Raw genomic sequence first — 22796 nt, forward strand, 5'->3', positions numbered from 1 at the left:
AGGAGGAGGGAGGGGTTTGGGGGGGCCAGGGCGTGGCTGGGGCAGGCTCAGGAGCCGGTACCTGTCAAACAAGAGCCAAGGAGCAAACTAGCTTCTTAGTCACCTTGCTCTTCTCCCCGTCTTGGCAGCAGCCCCTCGGGGCAAGGGGAAGCTGATATCATAATTATTGGCTCACCCAGCAGCTACCTCCCCTCACCTGATGTCAGCACAGACCCGGGACGGCCGAGCTGACGGACTGACAGACAGAAGGAGCTCCTGGCCCCCTAGACCCCGGCCCCCACGCCGACCTGCTTCACTGAGCAGGTAAGAGGAGACCCGGCCCAAGTCAGCCGTGGAGGCCAGCAGGGCTGGGCCAGGGAATGGGGGCGGGGGGTGCCTTTTTAACGGGTCCTGTGGGTGAGTGGGAGCACCTGGGTGCTCCCTTCCTTCTCGCTGCTGCTCACGGGAGAATCAGGAAGTGGGGTGAGTGCCTGGAGGCCAAAGAGGACCCCCCTTCTCCTTGCTCCTCCCTCTTCTTCCTGTTCCAGATTTGTCTGACTTCAATCCTTCTTGCTGTCGTGTGGCCTTCCATTCCGGCGTTCGGTGGATTTTGTGTGTGCGTGTATGTGTATCTCCATGTGTTGGAGAGGATATGCTTGGCCATCATGTGCTGGGAGGAAATAAGGGCTCAGAAAGGCTAACAATGGAAAACTGGAGCTGAAGGACAGAGGCAGATTCCCAATTTAGTGGCTTGTCCAGATGGAGAGGGGAGAACCCAGCTCTGGGGTCCGTGCGGGGAGGGGATCGCCCTCGCCCTGGTAGTGCTAAGGCTGTGTGTTGATCAAGGAATCACTTAACATCTCTGAGCAGCCTCAGCTGGGGTCTAGATGCCTGGGCCTGCGGGGAGGCCTGGGCCACAGAGAGGATGCAGCTGGTGGAGAAGCAGACAGGTGGCAAACAGGTGCTGCAGCCAGAACATGATGCTGAGCTCAGGGCAGACTCCCCAGAGGCCCCGGGATGTCTCTCTTCCTCAAGACCCCTGAAACCAAGAGGCCTGGTGAGAGGACCTGGGATGTGCTGGGAGCCCTCAGACCCTTGATACCTGGAACTGGGGGTCTGGGGAGCAAAGGCCTTTAGGAAACTGGCCAGAGTAGAAGGAAGACCCCTCTGGGGCTCACATGGCTCTTCCCCACGCCCATCTGATCAGGTAAGGTTCTGGCATTCCCCGTGGAGTCCCCAGGCCCTCCACCAGTGTCCAAGTTAGATTAAGAACAGACTCAAATAAGTGGGCGTGTTTGCCTCTCGTCTCTGCACCAACAGGCGTAGGAAGACACGTCTGCGTTGTGGCCAGGCATGGCCGGTCAGTGGAATAGGACCGAGTGGAGAGGGCACGTCCTCTGAGAACTCATTTCATCTGTACCCCAACCTCTAGGCTGGTCATTTCCCATGCCAGGCAGGTCTGCTCTCTCCCTGCTGTCCAAATCCCGGGAGAGGAAACCTGGTCATTCCCTCAGAGTCCTGAAGTCCTTCTTGGAGTCTGAAGTCTCTGCAGCTGCAGCACCCAGCTCTGCCTGCCCCCTTAGGCTTTTTTTCCCTCCTGATAAAACCCAGTTCCTCTGGGCTGATCAGAGGGTGAGATGGGGAGGCTGGCATTGCGCTCCATCCTGTCCCCATCAGGCCCAGCTCAGGCCCTTTGACCACCTTGGGCATTCCCTGACCCCCAGGATGCAAGAAGTAGAGGGCAGGCATCTCCAACCCATGGGGACAGCGTCTCCCTTCCCAGCCCCTCCCCCATCTCATGGTGGGCCAGGCAGGGCCCGAGTGGGTCTGGGTGCTGGGGGAGGCTCGGGTCCCCAGGAAGGAAGGTGCAGTGGGGAGAGGCGCATGTCCTCCCAGCTCCCCGCCCGGCCCCGCCCCTGCTGCCTCTGCCGAGCTCAGCTCCGGGCTCCAGGGCCTGCCGGGGCACGCTGCCCCCCCCAGGCTCGGCGCCTCACTCACCTCCCAAGGCCAGGAACCTGTTCTCCCGGGAATGCCAGGGAGTTCTCAGAGGACTCTATTTCCCAGGGGCTCAGGGAGCCCCAGAACTCTCTCGATTCTGATCCTGGGGAGGCAAGAGAAAGATTAGGGGGTTGGAGCACCCCCCCTTTTCCCTATCTTTGTCTCAGCCACACACTGACCTCGCATGGCCCCCAACTAACAGCTGTGCCTTCATTCATTATGAGGCTGGAGAAGGCTTGGGGCAGCTGGAGACAAAGGCAAAAGCCCCCTGGTGACACTTGCCCTCTGGGAAGCTGTCTTATGGCCCCACCTTGGTCTCGGGAAAAGCCTTCCTTTTTCCCCTTGGAGAGTTCTGTCTGCCCATGGCGAAAGTACCACCTCCCGTGGCTCTCCATCCTTCTCTGCCAGGAAGTCCTTCTTCCTGTCTAACCTCCTTCCTTCCAGCTTGAGTCTTCATGGGTTAGCAGAAACCCCACTGCCTGCACAGGGCTTAAGCACCTATCCAGAGACTAAGTCACACAGAAACCTCTGAAGAGAGCTGGTGTACAGGAAGGGACAGAAATGAGGCCCTATGCCCACTGCCCCTCTGTTAGTCTCTCTGACTCCATGGTCTAATGAGAAGGCTGTTAGGAGGCTCTTCTGCCTGCCTCCCCTTACTGCCTGGTAACAGAAGCAGGCCAGGGACAGAGGTCCCATAGATATGCCTTCTGCTCTTTCTTTCTCAGTCACAGCCCACCGACCCTGCTGAGGCTGCAGGGCGGGGGTGGGGGAGGTTTTAGCAAACTGAGATTGGTTTCTGCAACAGGAGAGAGGGACATGAGACTTTAGAGAGCTGCTTCAGCCTTTTAAATTGAGTTCAGCGGAACTACGTGGCACTAGTGGTAAAGACCCCGCCTGCCAGCGCAGGTAGACATAAGAGACTCGGGTCCCATCTCTGAGTCGGGAAGACCCCCTGGAGAAAGGAATGGCACCCCCCTCCAGTGTTCTTGCCTGGAGAACCCCATGGACAGAGGAGCCTGGCGGGCTGCAGTCCATGGGGTCACACAGAGTCAAACACGACTGAAGCGACTTAGCACACATGCATGTGACCACAGGAGGTGGTTTCCTGAGTGGAGAGGCAACCATTGATCTGTGATGGGTGTGGTTGGGCTGGCAACATGCCCAGGAGCAGGGGAATGACAAGATGACCTCTGGGAGAGTGCGTCTCTCAGGAGCATCAAAGGTCCCTGAATAATTTTGGTCTTTCCAATGTATTCCCTCCCATCCTTTGCCCCTTCTTCCATCTCTGCATCTCCAACCTCCACCCCACCCCATCTGTAAGCCCTCTACTCCAGCTCCAGCTCCTTCTACAACCCAACTCTATACCCCCATTCTCATCTCCAACCCTGATTCAGCCCTCCTCCTGTCCAATCCCCAACCCCAATTTCACCTTCACCTCCACCACCTCATTCCTCTCTTCTCTCTCTCCCTCACCCCGCCTTCACCCTCATCCCTAACCCCATCTTCCCATCCCACACCATTTCCACCTCCCCTAGATGGGTCTCTCCGTCAGAGATCCCCTTTGGAATTCAACACCCTTCATCGATGCCCCTGCCAAGCCCTGGTATGTCCTCTGTTTTTCCGGCCAGTAGGACAAAATGGGTTGGATAGGATCATCTCTGGGGAAGCGCTCAGCCTCCTGATCCTATCTGGATCTTAAAGGCTGGATGCTGGCCAAGCACGAGTAAAGAGTTCAAGTACAACAAGACAAGTATAATGTCCAGATGGGTCTCTTGACACTGGAGGTGTTTGTCCAGTGAAATGGGGAGATGAAGAATGCCCTCAGAGGGCCCCCAAGGGAGGCAGTGGCAGCATTTGTGGGGGGATGCCGGGAACATAACCCATCCTATTAGGCATGGCCAGGCCCAAAGCAAGGAGATGGACAGAAGCTAAAGCAAGAAAGCCTGCCGGGTTGTTTAGGAATGACTGCAGTCGTGAGCATCTCCGGGTCTCTACTCCGCCTGTGGTTCTTGCTTAGTCAGCTCAGATTAATGGGGCTGGGGAGAGAATTAGCTGAATCGTGATCTCTCAGGGAACTTGACTCTAGAGCTGGCTGTGAGTCACAGAGAAAAGGAAACCCATGCTCCCATGGCTACTCTGGAAGTTCCAGAGGGTGGGCACCCCTCAGGACCCGCAACTCAGTTTCAGGATGCAACTGAGTTTCCCAGAGATCTGACCCCAAACCTCCACCCCATGCTCATGGGAGGATGCATATGATCGGTCTACTTCAAGCCCTGCTTCCCAAGTCTGAAAGTACTGCTTCTGACAAACTACAGCCAACCTGGGCACCAACACACACACACACACACACACACTCCCAGAGTGGGGCGTGTCCCTGGAACCAGATTGCCCGGAGACAGTTGCAGATCCCACCTACACTTGTAAATTCCACAGCCTTGTCCCAGGCTACATTAGCCCATCAGTCTTGGAAGGCATAGGGTGTGCATGAGGAAGTACACACACACAGAGCCCCGTGACCATAAAACCCAACTTTCAGACTCTCCACTTGGCATAAGCAGAGTGACTGCAGCAGATCCTGCCATCAGAAGGGTCCCCAGCTCCCTGTGGGAGGAGTTCCCTGAGCCCACACTGAACCCCAAGAGGCATGTGGTTTTGGAGAAGAGGCTCAGCCTCTCCGAGCCTTCTCACTGTCATGACCAACCTGCCCAAGGTGGGAAGGGCTTTGGAGAGAAAGTTCTTCAGGATGACAATGCCGGAGGATCCTTTGCACACGTGCTCTGGACGGCACTGGGGGAGGGGGCACCACCAGTGTGTATTTGTCTTGTGCTAAATCTGTATTATTAGTAGTGGCGACAGAATTAATATCCCTAATAATAGATCGGCAATAATGAGCAGTCCTTCTGATAATGATATGTACAGAGCATTAGAGGCCCCTGGCTCAAGGGATGGTAGGTTCCTGACTCATCTCATGCCCCAACTAAGGTGAGCAGGCGGAAAGGGGTCTGGACCAGTCCTATGGAGAGCACCCAGGGAGGGGCAGACAGTTGAAGGGGCAAAGGTCTCAGCCCCCACCTCTTTCCTTAAATCCTATGGATCCAGGGTCCCAGGGGAAGAGGAGGGGTACCATAAGATGGTGTTGTTTTATCTTCCTCAGAGAACTCTGACATCCTGGTCCTCACTCAGTCCCCAGGACAGCGGGGTGAGGTATGTAGGGCAAAAAAAGAGGATCCCATTTTAGAAGGGAGGAAATGAGGTTAATTTCTGTGACTAGCGCAGCCTGATGGCAGAACTGGGAAAGGAGTTTCTGGGGTCCTTGATCAGAAGGAACCCCTGTGAGGGGAGAGGGGAGGCTTAATGGCAGGAGGGGCATCTGAGATAATAAGTGCCAAGCTAGAGGATGAGGTGAAACAAGGCCCCAGTCATCCCTGTTGGTCTCACAGCTCATATCTTCAGCTTCCAATCACTGGCAGAGCCAGTTACTAAAGTACCCACAGGAAATGGGACCACCAGGCTCAGCCCTGAGTGGCTTGATTATGGGGGCAGGACTTCTGGAACACTGGATCACAGAGCTAATGGGTGCTCAGAGGTGAGCAACTCCAGCCCATCCCCCAGCCCGTTCCTCACCCACTCTTTAGCCAGTGCGGCAGGAAGAAGCTCACTGTAGTACGAAGGCCGTATTTTATCATCTGCGAAAAATCCTCCTGTTCCTTCTGTCACTCCCCATCTCATCATCTACTTTTGGATCCCTTTAACAGCTGGGCAGACTGAGGACTGGAAGGAACTTTCTTTGGAAATCAGACCCCTGCTCTGTGTACACTGCCCCCTGGGAGGATAAAGCAGGCAAACAGTCCCCACCTCCCAGGAGCCCAGCTCCCCGGGTCAGGCCCCCAGGGGTTCTAGGTCACCTGGTCCACACACAAGTCCCTTGCCAGGCCTGTTCTCACCATCAGACCCAGTCATGCCTTTAAAAATTCCTGGGGAAGGTGGGGGATGGGGGCGCAGTTTCTCCCTAAATTGCCTGTGTAAGGGTTTCATGCTCTTGGAAATGAGAATTTTGCACTGTGCACCACGGTCCCCCCCGCCCCCCACCACCCCGGCTAAACTTGGATGGCAAGCTGATTTTGCTTCTGGGAGCAACAGCCTCAGAGCTTGAACTCCAGAGTAGGTAGGAGGGAGGAAAAGACCATGAATGATAACCAGGACCAAAAGATTCCTGGGGGTTGGGAGTGTTTAGGTGGGAAGTATCTTAGAAAGGGTCACCTATGGACCCTAAGGAGAACCCCATAGAGCCAGTCTCTCTGACTAGGTGGCCATAGCAGAGGAGAAAAGGGGGTCTGTTAGGAATGTCTCAGAAAGAGAGGGATGGGAGCTTAGAAGAATAGCATTTTTTATTTCCTTGAAACCAGCATCTCTTTCTTCCCCATCTACTAAATGAGTATCCAAAGGCAGTTCAAAGACACCCATTAATATATCCCACTGTCCACTTATTCATCTCTGTCCATCTGTCCAGCTTCCCATCCAGTCATTTGTTCACCCATCAATCTGTCCGTCCATTGATCTGTCCATTCATACACGTATCCCTCCCTCCATCCATCTGTCATTCATCCATCCAAAGAAGTCAAGCCCCAGTAGGTCTCCCCAAGGCTGCTGGTAAGGGCCTGTGGTCCTGTGGCATTTATGGGGCATGTGACCTGCCTGCCTGGCCTGGGGAGGCAGCCCCGCCCCAGCCCTCAGGCAGGGGGCTGGTCCAGGCATGTGGGAGTATTTATACCTCGATGGAGGCTCCTGGGGAGTTGCTGGGCTGAATGACTCCCCGAAGCCGTGATGGTGGCCATGGCCCAGAGCCTACTGTGAGTGCTCGGATTCAGTTCCTTTGGGGCTGGGGCTGGGTGGCCGGGCCTGGGAACGGGCTGGAGAGATGGGAAGCTGCCAGGGTGTTCAGAGATGGTAGAAAGGAAGAGGTGCTGGGTAAAGAATAGAACAGGAAGCTGTTGGAGTTCGACACCCACAGCAAGGCTGGGATCCATCCTGGAGCAGGACTGAGTCCATTGCCACTTACGAGCTCTTGGCGAATGGCCAGAGGAAGAGGGCAGGAGGACTAAGATTTCAAGAGAGATTAAGGTTAGATACCTGGAAGAACTTCCAGGTCAGTCCCAGGCATGGAAGATGTTTCAAGTGCTTTTTCAGGACAGACATATCCAGTGGTACTCTAGGACCCGCCTATTTCCAGAGGCAGGGGAGTGACTGAAATGGCTGAAGGAGAGTCCTGGTTGGGGGGATGGGGATGACTCAGTCTCGGATGTCAGTGGGTCAGATTTGAGGAAAGCACCCCAGGGGAGATGTGATAGCTCTTCATCCTTTGTTCTCCCCCTCTCCACCCCCTGCCCTTTCCATCTGTAGCTGCTTTTCAGAGCACTTTAATCAGATCTCAAGGCAGGGGCAGCTGACCCACTTCCTGATACCAAGCCAGGGTCAAGAGCCAGAGTGGACAGGATTTCGACCTCAGAGCCTCCAACCTAGATGGGAGCAGCAGAGCTAGAAAGCCCAGGCTCCCAGGATCCCAGGGTGCCCAGCCTCAGGAGTGGCCCCCGGGCCCTTCCCTGCCACCCCTACTAGGTAACTACTGAACTGCTCCAGGGGACCCCTCCCAGCAGCCAGGCGGGTGGAGCCCCGGGTGGGGCCACAGGCAGCACTGGGCACGGTCCCCACCCCTTGTAAAACATGCTGCCGCAGCCAGCAACAGAAACCATTAAGGCGGAACTCCGCCATCTCCACCTCTCTCATAAAGGGCAGGCAGGAGCAGCCCTGGTGGGAGGGAGTGCAGAGAGAGCCCAGCGAGGGCCCTGAGTGTCCTCTGTGACTCAGCTGCCCACAGGGGGTACGGGGACAGACCCTCCCAAGGAAACTTGCCCCCCACCCACCACTCTAGCTTCCAGGTGTGAGCAAGGAAGCTGAGGTGTTCCTGAGGTGGGGCTGTGGAGCATAGTGGTTAAGCACCCTAGCTTTGAAGCCAGTGTCTGAATCGTGGGGAGCATCATTTACTAGCTGAGTGAACTTGAGCAAGTCAGGTTAACCTCTCTGAGCCTCAGTTTCCTCATCTATAAAATGGGAGTGATAATACAGCACCTCCCATCTGGGGTATAATAACTCACCCAGCTGTTCCTGGGTCCCCTTGAGGATTTCCTTCCTCCTGAAGGAAGAGCAGAGATGAGGGCCCAGAGATGACAGCTCTGTGGACCACATCCACATCCACAGGACCAGCTTCAGCATCTTTAGATGCAAATGGTCCCAGCATATCATTTACTTATAAGGAAACTGAGGACAGAAAGGGGAAGTGACTTGTCCAAGGTCACACAACCAGCACACAGGGTTTTCCCTGACCCCTACCCCACAAATGCTCCCTCTGCCCTGATCCTGGGGTACTAAAAAAAGAGTCTCTGAGGAGTGGGTGCTGGGTACAAGGGGCAAAAGGCCTGGCTGTTTGTGAGGACACAGAGCAGAGATGCCACCACGATGGTTGTTGATCCCACAGTTATACATCCTGGGGAAATTTCTTCCTCATCATGCCTTCTATTCAGGTTAGAGGACCATTTCTTTCTTCCCTCTGACTCCAGGGAAGATCAAGTCTATTTATTCCATCCCTACCCCAGCCCTCCCACTCTTGCAGGATCATAGAAGGAGGAGAAGTTCAGCGAGCAGAGGTTAGACAGAATACCTGGATGCTAAACCGGTCTTCAGATAATGTTTTGCCAAGGTTGCTTGCCTGAAGTGTGTTTGAGGGTGTCGTTGGGACTCTTGAGGCCTGAGACTCAGGAGATATTTTCAGTTTTAACTGTTTGGTCCTGGGCATGTCATTCTCTCTGAGCCTCAATCTTTTTATATATATATATATATAAATTTATTTATTTTAATTGGAGGTTAATTACTTTACAATATTGTATTGGTTTTGCCATAAAAGCCTCAATCTTCTACCCTGAAAAATGGGATTAATGACCTTTCTCCCCTACCGGTGGTATGTCATAAATGTTCTGGTTTGGAGAACCACCAGTTCTCCAAAAACAGAAAGGTGGGGGGTGGTTCTGATCTGTAACATTTGCTAATTTCCTTGGATAGATATTCTCACCCCTGCCAATTTGAGGATTTGGGCCAATTTCACCAAAAGTGAATTGTACAATTGGCCCTAACAAGTCCAGAGCAGCTTACTCCAGCACACCACTGCCTGCTACTCTCTGAGGCAAAGCGAGAATGAAACGAGAGAATAGAGACAAAAGTGCTTTGTAAACTGCTGAGTATGTTATAGACGTAGAGTTGTGATTAGGAAAGTCCTTATAGTCAAAGGGACCCCGAGCACAGTCTACCAGCTGAAAGCCCTGGCCTAGCTCCAGCCCCAAAAGCGGGCAGGTTGTGAGTGGAGGAGCCCACACTGAGTGACAAGTCCTGAAGGCCGTCAGGGGTGCTCCTAGGATCCGGGGAAAGGAGAGAGCTCGCTGGACCTCCCGCAATGGTTTGCTGATGAGATTTGCAGACATACATCCCACTGTGCCCTCTGAAACTAAAGCAGGTAGGGTAAAGGTTCGTGTTCACTGAAAGATTCCTCCTGAAATCAGAGGCCAGCGCCCATCAGAGAGGACTCCTGGGGGATCCAAAGCAAGAGTCACCCCCCTCTCTTCCTACTCTAACCCCTGGGAGTTTCTGTAGCCATTCTCCCTCAGGGGAATGGCTAAAATGACCTCTGAGGCCAGAGGGTCAGGAGGAGGGAAGTTCAGCCTCTGCCAGTGCAGGAGGATGATGTCAAGGAGATGGAGGTGAGAGGCAGGAAAGAGGAGTTCCTTCTCCCTTCCTGGTCCTCACTGCCAGAGCTCAAGCTTTAAAATACTCTGTCCCACTGTTAATTATTAATAATAGCTATCATTTATTGAACACATACTATGCATTAAGCTATTTACAAGCAATATTTCATCTAACCCACCAGAGAGGTATGTATTATTAGCTCTAATTTATAGATGAGGAAACTGAAGCCCAAGGAAGGAAGTTGAGCAAGTTGCCTGACCAAAGTCCCATTGTTACTGGGATTCAAACCCAATCCTGACTCTAGAGTTTCCAAGCTAGCTAATCCAACTTTAAGAGCCCCCGTGGCTGTTTGAGAAAGGGGTCAGAGGGCAAGGCAGCCTTACCTCCCTCTCTGCAGTGAGTCCTTCGTTGTGCTGGACAGAAGTCCCCACCCTATATACACAAATGATAGCCCCTCTGCCCAGCCCCTAAGGTAAAAGGACCCTTAGAAATAGCAGTCGGTGAAGGATCTCATCTTTCTGGGGGCTGTGTGTCCTTAGGCAACTCACCCTAACCTCTCTGGACCTCCTTTCCTGATTTGTAGAACAGGATTTCAGCTGAGGCAATCAACGGGGTTTGTCATCAAATCAGGAGTCATCATTTACAAAACCTACTCAGGGGAAACCCTGCATTGAGGTTCATCCAGGGACGTCTATACCCTCAGTGCAAATCAAGACACTGGCCTCTGAACTCTGCCTAACCTCCCTGGTTCTTATCCTGTTCCTGGGAGCTTAGAGGAAGTGGGGTAGTGGTTTGGCCAAGCCAGGATATGAAAGTCACGGCTGGGAACTGAAGCCTTCAGGTAAGGCCTCTGACTTACAGGAACTCAGCCTGGGCTACCAATAACACCCCAGGACATTGGGGCTGCTGCCAGGATGAGGGGCAGACAGAGGCTGTAGGGGCCCTTCTGGGAAGGCCAGAACTTCCGCAGGAGGGGTGGCCCACTCTGAGTCTCAGAGAGACCTCCACAGGTTCACGTCTCAGAGGACCAGAGCCGGGGTCTGAACCCCCGGGGGCCAGGCTAAGGAAAGGCCAGGCAGACAGGGCCTGGCTACAAGGGCAGCTGTCATCTGGGAATAGGGGCATTAGCCAGTCTCCCCAGGCCTGAAGTAGTGAGACCATCAGGGAAACTAGAGTCTGGGGTCAGGAGCCACGGCCACATCTGGCCAGTGAATCCAGATGGGCACGATACCTCCTTGAGCACTTTCTACGTGCCGGGCACCTGGTACACATCATGTCACTTAATCTTCACGACGGCCCTGTGAGGTGGGTCCCCAGGTCCCATGATCACACGAGCAAAGGGAGAAAGAGAATCACACGGTTTCTCAAAGTCACCAAACCAGGAAAGTGACACAGCTGGGACTCAAATTCAGGTCATCCCCAGTTCAGAGCCTTTGCTTTTTGTGTGTGTGCATGGCAGCACACCGCTTGCAAGATCTTAGTTCCCTGACCAGGGATTGAACCCATGCCCTCAGCAGTGAAAGCGCATAGTCCTCACCACTGAACCGCCTGGGAATTCCCAAAACCTTTGCTCTTCACCACGTGCTATTCTGCCTCCAGAGAGGAGAGCGACCACCGCCCCATGTGTTACAAAGCCTGAGAACTGGGGGGAGGAAGGACCCCAGCCTTCTGTCAGGAGGGAATGGAGAAGGCCTGGGGAAAGCAGGTCTGGCCCGGGGCCAGGCGGGGCAGGCGGGCCCTAGCTGTCCAGGGCTTCCAGGGAGCAGGGGCCAGGCCGGGCGCTCAAGCAGAACCAGAGATGGGCTGCCCTGCCCCTCGGCCCGGGGCCTGCTCCACCGCAGTATCCAGTTACGGCCAGCTCGGCGCTTCCCCAGTCACGCCACATTTAGCTTTGCCGAGTGAGCGGCACCGGGACATAGAGAAGGGGCGGCAGGGACTCTTGAAGGGGCGGGAGAGCCTCCCCCAGCCCCCCGCCTGGACCCCAGCTCCCAGCCCCCTCCACCACCGAGCCTCTGAGGGACTTCAGGCAAATGCCTTCCCTTCCTGGTCACCACCACCTCCTTGTCAAATGAAAGCAGTAAGCTTATTTAGCAAAGATGTACCAACCCCAGGCAGGGCACACAGGGGGCCTCCAAGGCCAACCCTCCCTCCCAGAGCTCTCAGGACAGCAAGGTGGGGGAAATGAAGTTGTCCTGCTCTGCAAGAGGGGTCTTGGGTAAGTGTCAACCTCAGGCTTTTCTTGTTTGGCCCCCTAGCTCAGGCACCCCCACTCTGATCCCCACTAAGCAAAGAAACTAAGGGGAGTATAGACTCCAGAGTTGGCCAGATCTGGGTTCAAAACTTGACTCTCTCAAGGATTGGCTAGGTGACTTGGGCCAGTTATGTAAACCCTCTGAACCTCAGTTTCTTCATCTGGAAAGTGGGATTAATAATGCACCTTCCTCACAGGATTATTCTGACAAATGATGAGGAAGTTCTCCTAATTATTTATATAGTGGCCAGCCCAGAGCAGGCCCTCAGCTCAGGGTAGACTTTCTCAGAGTTTACTCGGGCAAAGAGGAATACATTCAGGAGAAACTGCCCTTTGTAGGTGGTGGAGAAGGAAGGCGGAGAGCTGAGGTTAGTAACAGTAAGAGACATATCAGTCGTGCTGTTAATAAGGGGAGCTGGCATTTATTGAGCACTTGTTATAGCTAGCCACCGGGCTCAATTCTTCATGTGCATGATTTCATTTAACCCCACATCTGCATGAGGGCGTCTCTCTCTCTCTCCCTGTTTTTGCAGATGACTGATGCTGAAGCTCAGAGCTTTGCTGACACAGGTAGCAAGGCAAGAAAAAGGCTGGCTTTGAGCTGGGTCTTTTTTTCTTATTTAATATTTATTTATTTATGGTTGTACTGGGTCTTAGTTGCAGCACGTGGGATCTTTTGTTACAGAGCGCAGGTTTCTCTCTAGTTGTGCACAGTCTTACTTGCCCCGTGGCACGTGGGATGTCGGACCAGGGATTGAACCCGAGTCCCTTGCATTGGCAGAAGGATTCTTAACCACTGGACCACCAGGGATGTCCCTGAGCTGAGTCCTGTTAACCACTCAGCTATGCTGGACACAGAGTTCTCCTATAACTCTAGAGTGTCTGAGCAGAAAGAGCCCTCACGTGTCACCTAATGCAAGCCCCGAGTTTTCCAAATGGCGAGTCTAAAGCTCAGAAAGGGCAGAGGCCTGCACAGAGTCACAGGTACTTTGGAGTGTGGCAGACACAGGAGAGAACCCTAGAGGCCACACACTCCTCAGTGTCATGCCAGGCTCACGGGGCCACCAGAATCCACGTCCCTGCAGGTTCCCCAGCTTCTCCCTGTGTATCTTTCCCCGTCTGTCTCTCACACTGTTTATCTGCTTCCTTCTGTTTCTGATGTTTCTCTCAGCTTGTCTGTCTGTCTGTCTCTGCCTGTCTGTCTCTCTCTCTCATCAGACGTCTGGCTGGAGGCAGGGTCCCAGCCCAGGGAGGGGGTGGGAGGGGTGGACTCGGGCTTGGTCAGCCCCGGACGCTGGTCCTCGCTCTCATCACAGCCGGCTTTCTTCGAGGCCAGGACTGGGTGATGGTGTCGCTACTCCCGCCACAGTCTGACGTCACGCTGCCGGGCCCTGCCAGGCTGGAGGGCGAGCCCCAAGGGGACTTCATGCAGGCACCGGGCCTCCCAGGCTCCCCCGCCCCGCAGAACGTAAGTACCTGGCACCTTGGCCTGGGTTGAGGCCAAGACCAGAGGGCTGCACGACAGCAGGTGGGCCATCACCCCCACCCCCCTGGGACCTCCCTGCTTCTGTCTTGTCCTTTCTCCCAGCAAACAAGTACCCAGGGACTCCCAGATCCCGAAGTGTAGAGATCTGGGCCTCTGCTTGTCCCCTGGGTCTGGGACTTTCCCAGGGCAGGGCTGTGCATCCGTCCTATTGGGGGTGATCTGAGGTTCGAAGCAGTGCGTCCTCATCAGATCAAGGCTTCCAAGGGCGGGTGAGGTCTCCCTCCTCCACCGGGGGCTCCCCAGAGCTCAGCCACAGACCCTCTACCCTCGCACAGAGTCGGGTCTGGATCCAGCCTCCGCTCACAGGCTGTCTACCCTCTGTCCACCCCAGAAGCACGCCGGCTTCAGCTGCTCGTCTTTTGTGCCTGATGGCCCTCCGGAGCGGGAGTCCTCACTGCCCCCCCACAGCCCCAGCATCGCGTCACCAGGCCCTGAGCAAGTCCACTGTCCAGCAGGCCCTGGCCCGGGCCCCTTCCGGCTCTCACCCTCAGACAAGTACCCCGGCTTCAGCTTTGAGGAGGGGCCCGCGAGCGGTCCCGGGCGCTTCCTCAAGGGCAGCCACGTGCCTTTCCACCCATACAAGCGACATTTCCACGAGGATGTCTTCCCCGAGGCCCAGACTGCCCTGGCCCTCGATGGACACTCCTTTAAGACCCCGGGGGCACTGGAAGCCTTTGAGGAGATCCCTGCGGATGTGGGGGAGGCTGAGGCCTTCCTGCCTGGCTTCCCTGCCGAGGTCTGGTGCAACGGGCTCCCCTACCCCAGCCAGGAGCACAGCCCCCAAGTCCTGGTGAGTACCAGCACCAGCACGCACCCCATCACCCCTGTGCCAGTTCCCAGCACTCCAGAAAGCCTTCTGAGATCAAACTTTCTGCCATCCCCTTTCCAGACCTTTCTACTCAGGGTCAGTGTACACCTGCAAGCTCAGAGAGTTGGGGTCTTTCAGCTTCATCCAGAGCCTCCAGGTCAGCTGAGGGAGGGGGTGCTGACCTGGCCCGGTGTCGAAGGGGTTGGGTCAGGGAGTCTGGTCAGACCCCGGGATGCTGGAAGCTCCCCAGAGACTCCTGAGTCAGGATTCTTATATGCAGCTTCTCTCTGTTTGAATGTCAAGAATCCCCAGCCAGACCTTCACACCCATATGTAAATACGAGAAGAAAAACATTCCAGAGGCCTGGAGAAAGGGCTTAGGGAGGAGTCACAGAGCACCACGTTCTCCATTGCAGCAGCAGCACACAGAGTTGGGAGAGGACTTAAGACTTCTCAAAGGACACTTACAGGCCCCATTCTTTACCTAGAATGAGGCCTGGGTGTATTCATAGAAATACCTTGAAAGCATCTTAGAAGATCAATATGTCCTTTCATAGCCATACCCATAAACTCTGTGACCTTGGGCAAGTCACTTAACCTCTCTGAGCCTCATCAGAAAAGTATACTTACCAGCACCTACCCCATAGGCGTATTGCCTTGGGAAGAGGAAAACCCACTCCCATTTGGGGCTGCGCCTACTCCAGATACAAGAATACTGGAGTGGGTTGCCATTTCCTGTTCCAGGGGATCTTCCCAACCCAGGGATCAAACATGCATCTCCTGCAAGTCTCCTGCACTGCAGGCAGATTCTTTACCGCTGAGCCACCCAGGAAGCCCCATCCCATCAGTTACTGCCCCGTAAATGTCCACTCAGTGCCAGCCTCTGGTCACTGTGCCAGATGCGTCCTTTCAAGTACCCTGTTTAATCCTTATGACAAACCCTCTAAAGATTTCCCACTATCTCCATTTTGCAGAAGAAGAAACTGAGGTCCCATAGAGATCAAGGAGAAGAACTTGGGCCCAAAGACCCACAGCAGGATAGTTGACTCGCTGAGTGACCTTGGGCACATCCCTTCCCTTCTATGGGCTCAGCCCCATCATTGGCCAAATGATAGGGTTGGACATAGTATTCATGGCCCTTCTAGGCCTGAGATTCTACGATTATGGATATCTCTGCATCAGCCACCCCAGGGCACACCCAGGAAAGAGCTTACAGCTGATTTGACCCTCTGGGCCCAGATGCTGGCTCCCCAGGCCCCTGGTAATCCCAAGAAGAGTGGTCCACCTGCTCTTGGCCTGGTTTAGCTTCCAGTCCCTAGCGGTGCTCTCTGTCTGGGTACCTCCTCAGGGTAGAGCTCTAGGCACATCCCTGGGGGTCCACATGGGGCTCACAACCTGTGGGAAGCCAGGATCTGGCCCCCACCACCACCAGCAGCTGCAGACTCCCTCTGCCAGAGTGGGAAAGGGTACAGGGCTCCGGCAGACTAGCAACTGGGTAGACTCCTCAGGGGCTTTCCAGGAGGTACGAGCAGTAAAGAAACCGCCTGCCAATGAAGGAGACCTAAGAGGCACCGGTTCAATCCCTGGGTTGGGAAGATCCCCTGGAGGAGGGCATGGCAACCCACTCCAGTATTCTTGCCTGGAGAATCCCATGGAGAGAGGAGCCTGGTGGGCTATGGTCCACAGGGCTGCAAAGAGTCAGACACGACTGAAGCAACTTAGCACACAGCACAGACTCCTCAGAACAGAGAGCAGAGGCTCTGAGTTGGGGGTGCCCAGAGCAGAGGGGACTCACTAGCCCCCTCCAGAGAACCTGCTAGATCTACCATGGGCTTTGCAGAATAGGAAGTAGTAGGGCCTTGGGGGCCCCAGCTAGACCAACCCGTCTGGCCACTTCCTGTGCTCACTCCCCATGGCTCTGCAATGGGAATTCCAGAGCAGTGGTCCTTTGCGGATCTTCTCTGAGGGGCTGGTGGTCCTGAACCAGGAAGCAGGTTCCGAGCCAGGCTTGGTGAGTGGGGTCAGCCCGCGCATCCTTGTGCCATTCCAGGGTCCTACCCCAGCTTCAGTGTGACTGACGACAAGTCTCCCCCACTTCCCTGGACAGCCCAGCCCCAGCCTCTCACTTGCAGGGAAGTGGGGGGTAGGGAGCACAGTCAGCTCCAGCTCCACCACTAAGCTGTCTAATTTCCTCGGGGAAAATCCTTGTCCTCCTCTGTTCTCAAGTATTTGTTCTCCAGGAATAAGCTTTGCTAGAGGCAAAGGTGGAATTGCTTTTGCATAAGGTTCAAGGTGGATGATAGGAAGGAAGAAAGACAAGGTCCAGCCTGGTCATCTGTTTCTTTCCTTCCAGCAGGGATCAGAAGTCAAGGTCAAGCCCCCAGCTCTGGAGAGTGGTCCGGGGATGTACTGTTACCAGCCCCCCTTGCAGCACATGTACTGTCCTACCCAACCCCCCTTCCACCAGGTGGGTCTGGGGCAGGTGGGCAATTTCCCCCAGGGTCTCAGGATATTATGTTCATGTGTGATGTGTGGGTGTATATGTGAGTGTATGCGTGCACACCTGGATGGGCAGGTAGGGGCAGCAGGGCCCTGAAGCTCAGGCTGGGCCACCCAGGGTGGGGAACAGGGGTTCACAGGAAGGGAAGCAATTGCCCTTCTCACAGAGTGGGCGGGGCTTGTCTGAGACCCAGGCAGTGCCTGAGAGGTCTGGCAAAGAGGGTGGGGCTGAGACTGGGGCAGGGCCAGGTGGAACCAAAAAACGGAAAGAGGAGAACAAGACAAGGACTGAGCAAAGAGAAAAGGAGTTTAAGTGGGGTGACACACGAGGCTGAACACCGCAGGAAACAATGGGCTCCTGCCTGGGTCAGCCACCGTCTTGGTATGTGGCCTTGGCCTCAAACTTCCCTTTAGCCTAGACAGGGTGGGACCAGGAGTGAAGCTAGGGGACCTTCCCTGTTGGAGGCTCCCAGTCCCTATCATCTTTGGCCCTATCCCCCCTCCCCACGATCTCCTAGAGAAGGGAATGGCAACCCACTCCAGTATTCTTGCCTGGAGAATCCCATGGACCAAGGAGCCTGGCGGGCTACAGTCCATGGGGTCGCAAAGAGTCGGACACGACTGAGAGACTAACACTCCTTCCACTCCCCACCCCACTGCTCAGCCTTATCTCCTCCCTGATTCACAGGATGCCAAGTAATTGCCCCACACTGGCAGGGGATGGAGGTTTTTAAAAAGAGAAAGAAAAGTGCCCCAGAGCAGCCAGGCAGCTCCCAGGAGTCACCGGGCAAGACAGAGCAAGTGGCTGCCCAGCGCCCAGCTCCATCCACCTGCAGCCTGGCACTGGGACAGGCCCTGCCTGTGGAGCAGGTTCTACCCCCAGCTCTTTGGCATTGGCCCTGATGTTGGCCAAGCCAGGGAGACAGGCACGTGGGCGGGAGGGTGGTCAGACTGCTTGCTTTGTGGGGAGAAAGAAAGAGAGGGAGGGAAGCAGAGGGAACACAGAATCATCCCCACTCTGTGAGGAGCCTGGCTGGAGTGGCCGGGCCATCCTGAGGCTCACAGTCTGACCCAGGATAGGAGCATCCCTGAGGCACCCTGGCCCAACAGGAACAGAGCCACAGCGGGGCTCAGGGGCTACCAGACCCTAGACGGCCTCGCTGTGTCCAGCTCTGTCCTGATACCCTCTGTTTTCTGCACCCCCTCCCCGAACAAGATGGCCTCACCCAGGGCTTTATGGAGCCTGCAGAGAGGGTGACTCAGTCACTAAGTGTCTCTCGGGTGACCTGGAAAGAGCACCTCAGCCTGGAGCAGATGGGGGAGTCAGAGTCTCCTACCCCCTCTCATCCCCATAAAACACCATCCCTGGCAGCCACTCCCTTTGCTGTAAAAACCACCTCCTACCCTCACCGGCCCACCACCACGACCAGGCCTTTCAAAGAGCCACTGAAACTCGTAAAAGGGGCCAGTGCCCAGCAAACACCCAGGCCGGACACCCCACTTCCGGCCCAAGCACTCCAGGAGATGCCAGGGAGCACCTGCCCAAAAGGGTACAGGGGCCCGAGCTACCCCTCACACTCTCTAGTTCAGCTCCTGTCCTATCACCATGGCAACCAGGGTACCTAGAGGGCTGAGAGGAAGATGCTGAAGGAGGCTTTGAGACCTCTGAGACCCTGACTTCTGGAATGTGGATCTCCTCAGAGGCCCTCCCAGGACAGCCACATCCTTGGCCAGCCTCAGATAGCTCTGCCTTTGGGGCCCATGACCATGGATGGTGGAACGCTTGAGAGAAGAATCTAGTTTCAATTCCTTCTCTGGATGTATGAGTGGGGGAAGGGGGCTCCCTTCCTTGGGAAGACTGGTTACCATGGCAACCACTCTGCCCCTTTGACCTCTACAGTACTCACCAGGTGGCAGCAGCTACCCTGTACCCTACCTGGGCTCCTCACACTATCCCTACCAGCGGATCGCACCCCAGGCCAGCACCGATGGGCACCAGCCCCTCTTCCCAAAACCCATTTACTCCTACAGGTATGTTTCTCAGCATTCTGGGGTAGAAGGAAGAGGGGTGAGAAGTCCCTGGGGAAACTGAGACATGGAATCCTTGAGGTATTAGGGTAATGGTAGGGGGGTGGAAGTCATACCTGGTAGACTTCCAAAGGATGCTAGAGAGAAGAATCCAGCCTGGGGGCAGGGGGCTTGACCAGCTCCCCTCTGAGCTCTCGTCCAACTCTGGGGAGCCATGTCTGTGGCTCAGCTCAGAACATGCTGGTGCCCTGGGGTGAGCCCGCTAGGTTCTAGCCTCCTGGGGCCCTGGGACTGAGAGTTTAGGGGGGGACGCTTCTCCCTTTCCCCTCCTGCAGACTCAGAGAGAAGCCTCACCCCAAAGCGCCACCAGAAGTAAACAAGGGATGAGGTCTGCAGAGGTGGTTCAGTTACTCAGCATCTACCAGATCTAGTGCAGCTGCTCTGGGGCTGGGGTTGTAGGTGCCAGGCCAGCAGCACCCTGCCCATCTGGGATCCCTTCCATCTGAACTTCCATTCATCCAACCAACACTGATACTCAACCTCCTGTGTGCCAGGCCTCATGTGGGGTCAAGTCATCAGCCAGGGTGAGCTCAGGAAATGGAAAAGGTACTTAGACATCATCCAGGAGCACAGAGAAGGGGTTTGTGGAAGGCAGGATGGTGCACAGAAAAGAGCACATGTAATCTTTGGAGTCCAGTAGAACTGGGTTCAAGTCCAGGCTCCGAATTTACTAGCTGTGAAACCTCAGGCAAGTGACTTAATCTTTCTAAGCCTCTGTTTATTCATCTTAAAAAAAAAAAAAAAACAACAACCAAAAAACTGCAGTATTCAGGCCTTTGGATGGATTGAGAGAATATGCTTGGCACATTGTAGGGGCTCAAATAACCTGAGTTCCCTGCCTTACTATCCAATATTCCAGCAATTGGCTGAGGGCTGATTGGTAATGACAGCGTCCATTTAATGAGAGCCTTCTATATGCTAGGCAGCATCCTTAATCTTCACGACTCTGAGGTAGCTATTACTTTCTTCTTTTCAAAGCTGAGGAAACTGAGGCTCAGAGAGGTTAAGGCACTCACCCAAGGTCACACAGCTAGTGAGTGACTAAAGCCAAGAGTGTAACCCAGCTTTCTTAGATGCCACAAGACCCTCGAATATCAGTAATTCCTAACTTCAGTGGATACTTTCTCATCCTTTCTCCTCTTGACCGCCTCTCACCCATGAATTCTGCAGCAGGCTCTTCTTTCTTGACTGTTCCAGCCAGGGTAGGAGGGTGGGGGAAGACTCCAGGCCCGATCAGAGGTTCCAACTCTCAGAGCTTTCTCTGCCTTCAGCATCCTCATCTTCATGGCCCTTAAGAACAGTAAAACTGGGAGCCTTCCTGTCAGCGAGATCTACAATTTTATGACGGAGCACTTTCCTTACTTCAAGGTGAGCCCCAAATCCACCCCCACCCCACCACCCCCAAGTCCTGGGGCAAGCCAGACCTCTCTAGAACCAGAAGATAACATTGGGAGGTGGGAGATAAGTTTGAATGAAAGCCAGGAGAGGGTGTGCCCTCCCACCACACGCTTCCCTTTGCCCTTCAGAAGGACAGTTCTGTGTGGGCAACAGAGAGCTCAAGCCATTCACCAGAGGTCACACAGCAGGCTGGAGTCAGACCTCATGCTGGTGGAAGGTGGACATGGCAACCTGATAGGCTTCAAGGCGCATCCACCTACCCCAAACGGGGAGACAGAGCTTGGGAAGAAATGAGAGGCTGTTCCCACCGCTGCCCCCAGGATGCTGTGGGACTGAGGAATTTGGGCGGGAGCTGGCCAGCCAATGTGACCCAGGATGCTGGGGCTGCAGAACTCATTGCCTTCCTGGGAGAGATTAGGATCTGCCTCTGTGGGCGGCAGGCTCAGCTGCAGCTCTGCCAGAAAGTGGGGTGTGGGCTTCACAGTCTTAGAGTGTCCTAGGGAGCTGGCTGTTTCACCTGACCTTCCCACGGACAGGATCTAGTCTCTTTCAACCATAGAAGGGGCTTCTGGGGCTCCACCAGACTCTTTCCCTAGAGGCAAGACAAACACCCTTCTCTCTCCATTTGCTCAAGGCCAAACAGCAGGTGGGATCACTTGCTGCTGGCTCAGGCTTTCTGGCTTCCCACTTCCCTTGTCTGCAGGCTCCTCAGGCCCTCCAACAAAAACCCCTCCTTCTGGGGTGGGTGCAGGGGAAGTCAGAACTTGTGTATAAGGAGTACCTTCTCCAAGGCGTACAGCCTGATGGATACAGTCTCACTTGCTGCCCGGGCAAAGGGCGGGAGCTGAGACCCAGGTAATCCAGAACTCAGCTCCACCCACCAGTGGGTGATTTCTGACCCCACCATCTTCCCAATTTTGCTGTCTGGAGATAATTTGAGGTTGATATTCAAACAAGGGGCTTTCCTGATGGTTCAGCGGTATAGAATCCACCTGCCAGTGCAGGAGATGCAGGTTTGATTCCTGGCTCGAGAAGATTCCTTGGAGGAGGGTATGGCAACCCACTTCAGTATTCTTGCCTGAGAAATCTCATGGACAGAGGAGCCTGACCAGGCTACAGTCCTGGGGTCGCAAAGAGTGGGACACAACTTAGCAACTGAACAAGAATTCCAGCAAGTTCGTACTTGCTGAGCTGCCACCGAATGACGAAATGGGCAAGATGGCCAGAGTTCTGGCCAAGAACAAAAAAGCATGGTCATCCATCAGAGCTTCTGGACGGGAGAGGAGCAAGGAGAGATGGCACTGGGATTCAAGCAGCAGCAAAGCCGGTATCCAGGGCTCGCCCTCTAGATCCCAGCATGTCAGGGGGCCAAAGTCTCATTGACCTGTAAAGCGTTTAGAGTGTCCCCTAAGGCTTCAAGGAGTCAGGCCAGAGAGAGGGAAGTGGGGGAGGGCCCTGCCCCATTCCTCTCAGCTTTTCCTCCCTGCCAACTCCCAGCCTGGCCCCCAGCCCCTCCCTACATCTCATCTTCCTGGCTTAATTATTTTTCCTGGGAGCCGTGTAATCCCTGTTTTATGGGGCTGAGGAGTGAAGAGGTCTAACTGCTTTTTTTTTTTTTTTTTGGTTCCAGTTGTTGTTCTTAGCCAGTTGCATCACTCCCTCCCTCCCAAGTTTACATTTGACTTCAGAGAGAAACCATCTGTGAGGATGGGACGGGCCCCAAGTGGTAAAGATAATCCGGTGGGGTGACCTGGGCAGGGCCCTTAGTTAGGGAACAGAGTTGGAGTCTGGCTCTGACCCTGCCTCCTTATGTGATCTCAGCCTGAACCCTTTCTTCTCTGGACCTCAGTTTCCCTCAAATGGTCAGATTGGACCAGTTGGCACACAGGTTCCTTCCAGCTCTGACAAATCCCCTCCACCCACCTAAGGAAAGAGTTCAAAGATCCTCTCCCCACCTCTAGCTCTCATTCCCCAGTTGAAGGTCATTTTTCTGGGCTAGGACAGAGTGGACCCTGGGGTGGGCAGCACTCACGCCCAAGGCAGCTGAGATGGGCGTCCTGAAGCCCTGTGAGTCAGGGATGTGGGATGGGGCAAGTTCCAGCCACTGGACATAATTGCTAGTGCTGACCATCCCTCTTCCAAACAGGAAGTGGCTGGGGTGGGGGCTGCTCTGGCATCCCAAAGTCACAGATTTATGGGGCTGTAAAAGGGCCCCGTGCCCATTAACTCTGCCCACCGGACCACACAGTCTTGACTCCTCATAGGGACTGCTGTGGGAGTTGAAGGTGAATCCCTAGCTGGCTGGTCTGGTGGCTTAAGAGTCTTCTCTCATGACCCTGGGAGCCTTGGGGGTCATCTCAACCAGCCCCCTGACCCAGGCCAGTGGCCCCTAAGAAAGGCTTCAGCCGCTCCTGCCAACCACTTGCAGCGATGCTGGCA

The 22796-nt window shown here is 54.9% G+C and overlaps 1 protein-coding gene across 4 annotated transcripts in view; it reads left to right on the plus strand.

Annotated features, from left to right (window-relative positions):
• Window positions 1-24: 24 nt before the first annotated feature.
• Window positions 25-22796, plus strand: part of FOXN1 (forkhead box N1) — a 27931-nt gene continuing 5159 nt past the window's right edge. Inside the window, exons 1-6 of one of the 4 annotated variants that reach the window (XM_005220109.5) lie at window positions 25-303; window positions 13336-13487; window positions 13897-14355; window positions 16726-16839; window positions 18772-18902; window positions 20231-20327. In XM_005220109.5, coding sequence (XP_005220166.1) covers window positions 13365-13487; window positions 13897-14355; window positions 16726-16839; window positions 18772-18902; window positions 20231-20327 — 924 coding nt within the window. In that variant the 5' untranslated portion in view covers window positions 25-303; window positions 13336-13364. Of the gene's footprint in view, window positions 304-6767; window positions 6828-13335; window positions 13488-13896; window positions 14356-16725; window positions 16840-18771; window positions 18903-20230; window positions 20328-22796 lie in introns of those variants that run through there. The other 3 variants (XM_005220108.4, XM_059878051.1, NM_001192452.1) reach the window with 3 other exon arrangements.

Source organism: Bos taurus, chromosome 19 (genome assembly GCF_002263795.3).
Source record: "Bos taurus isolate L1 Dominette 01449 registration number 42190680 breed Hereford chromosome 19, ARS-UCD2.0, whole genome shotgun sequence".
Classification (NCBI taxonomy): Eukaryota; Metazoa; Chordata; class Mammalia; order Artiodactyla; family Bovidae; genus Bos; species Bos taurus.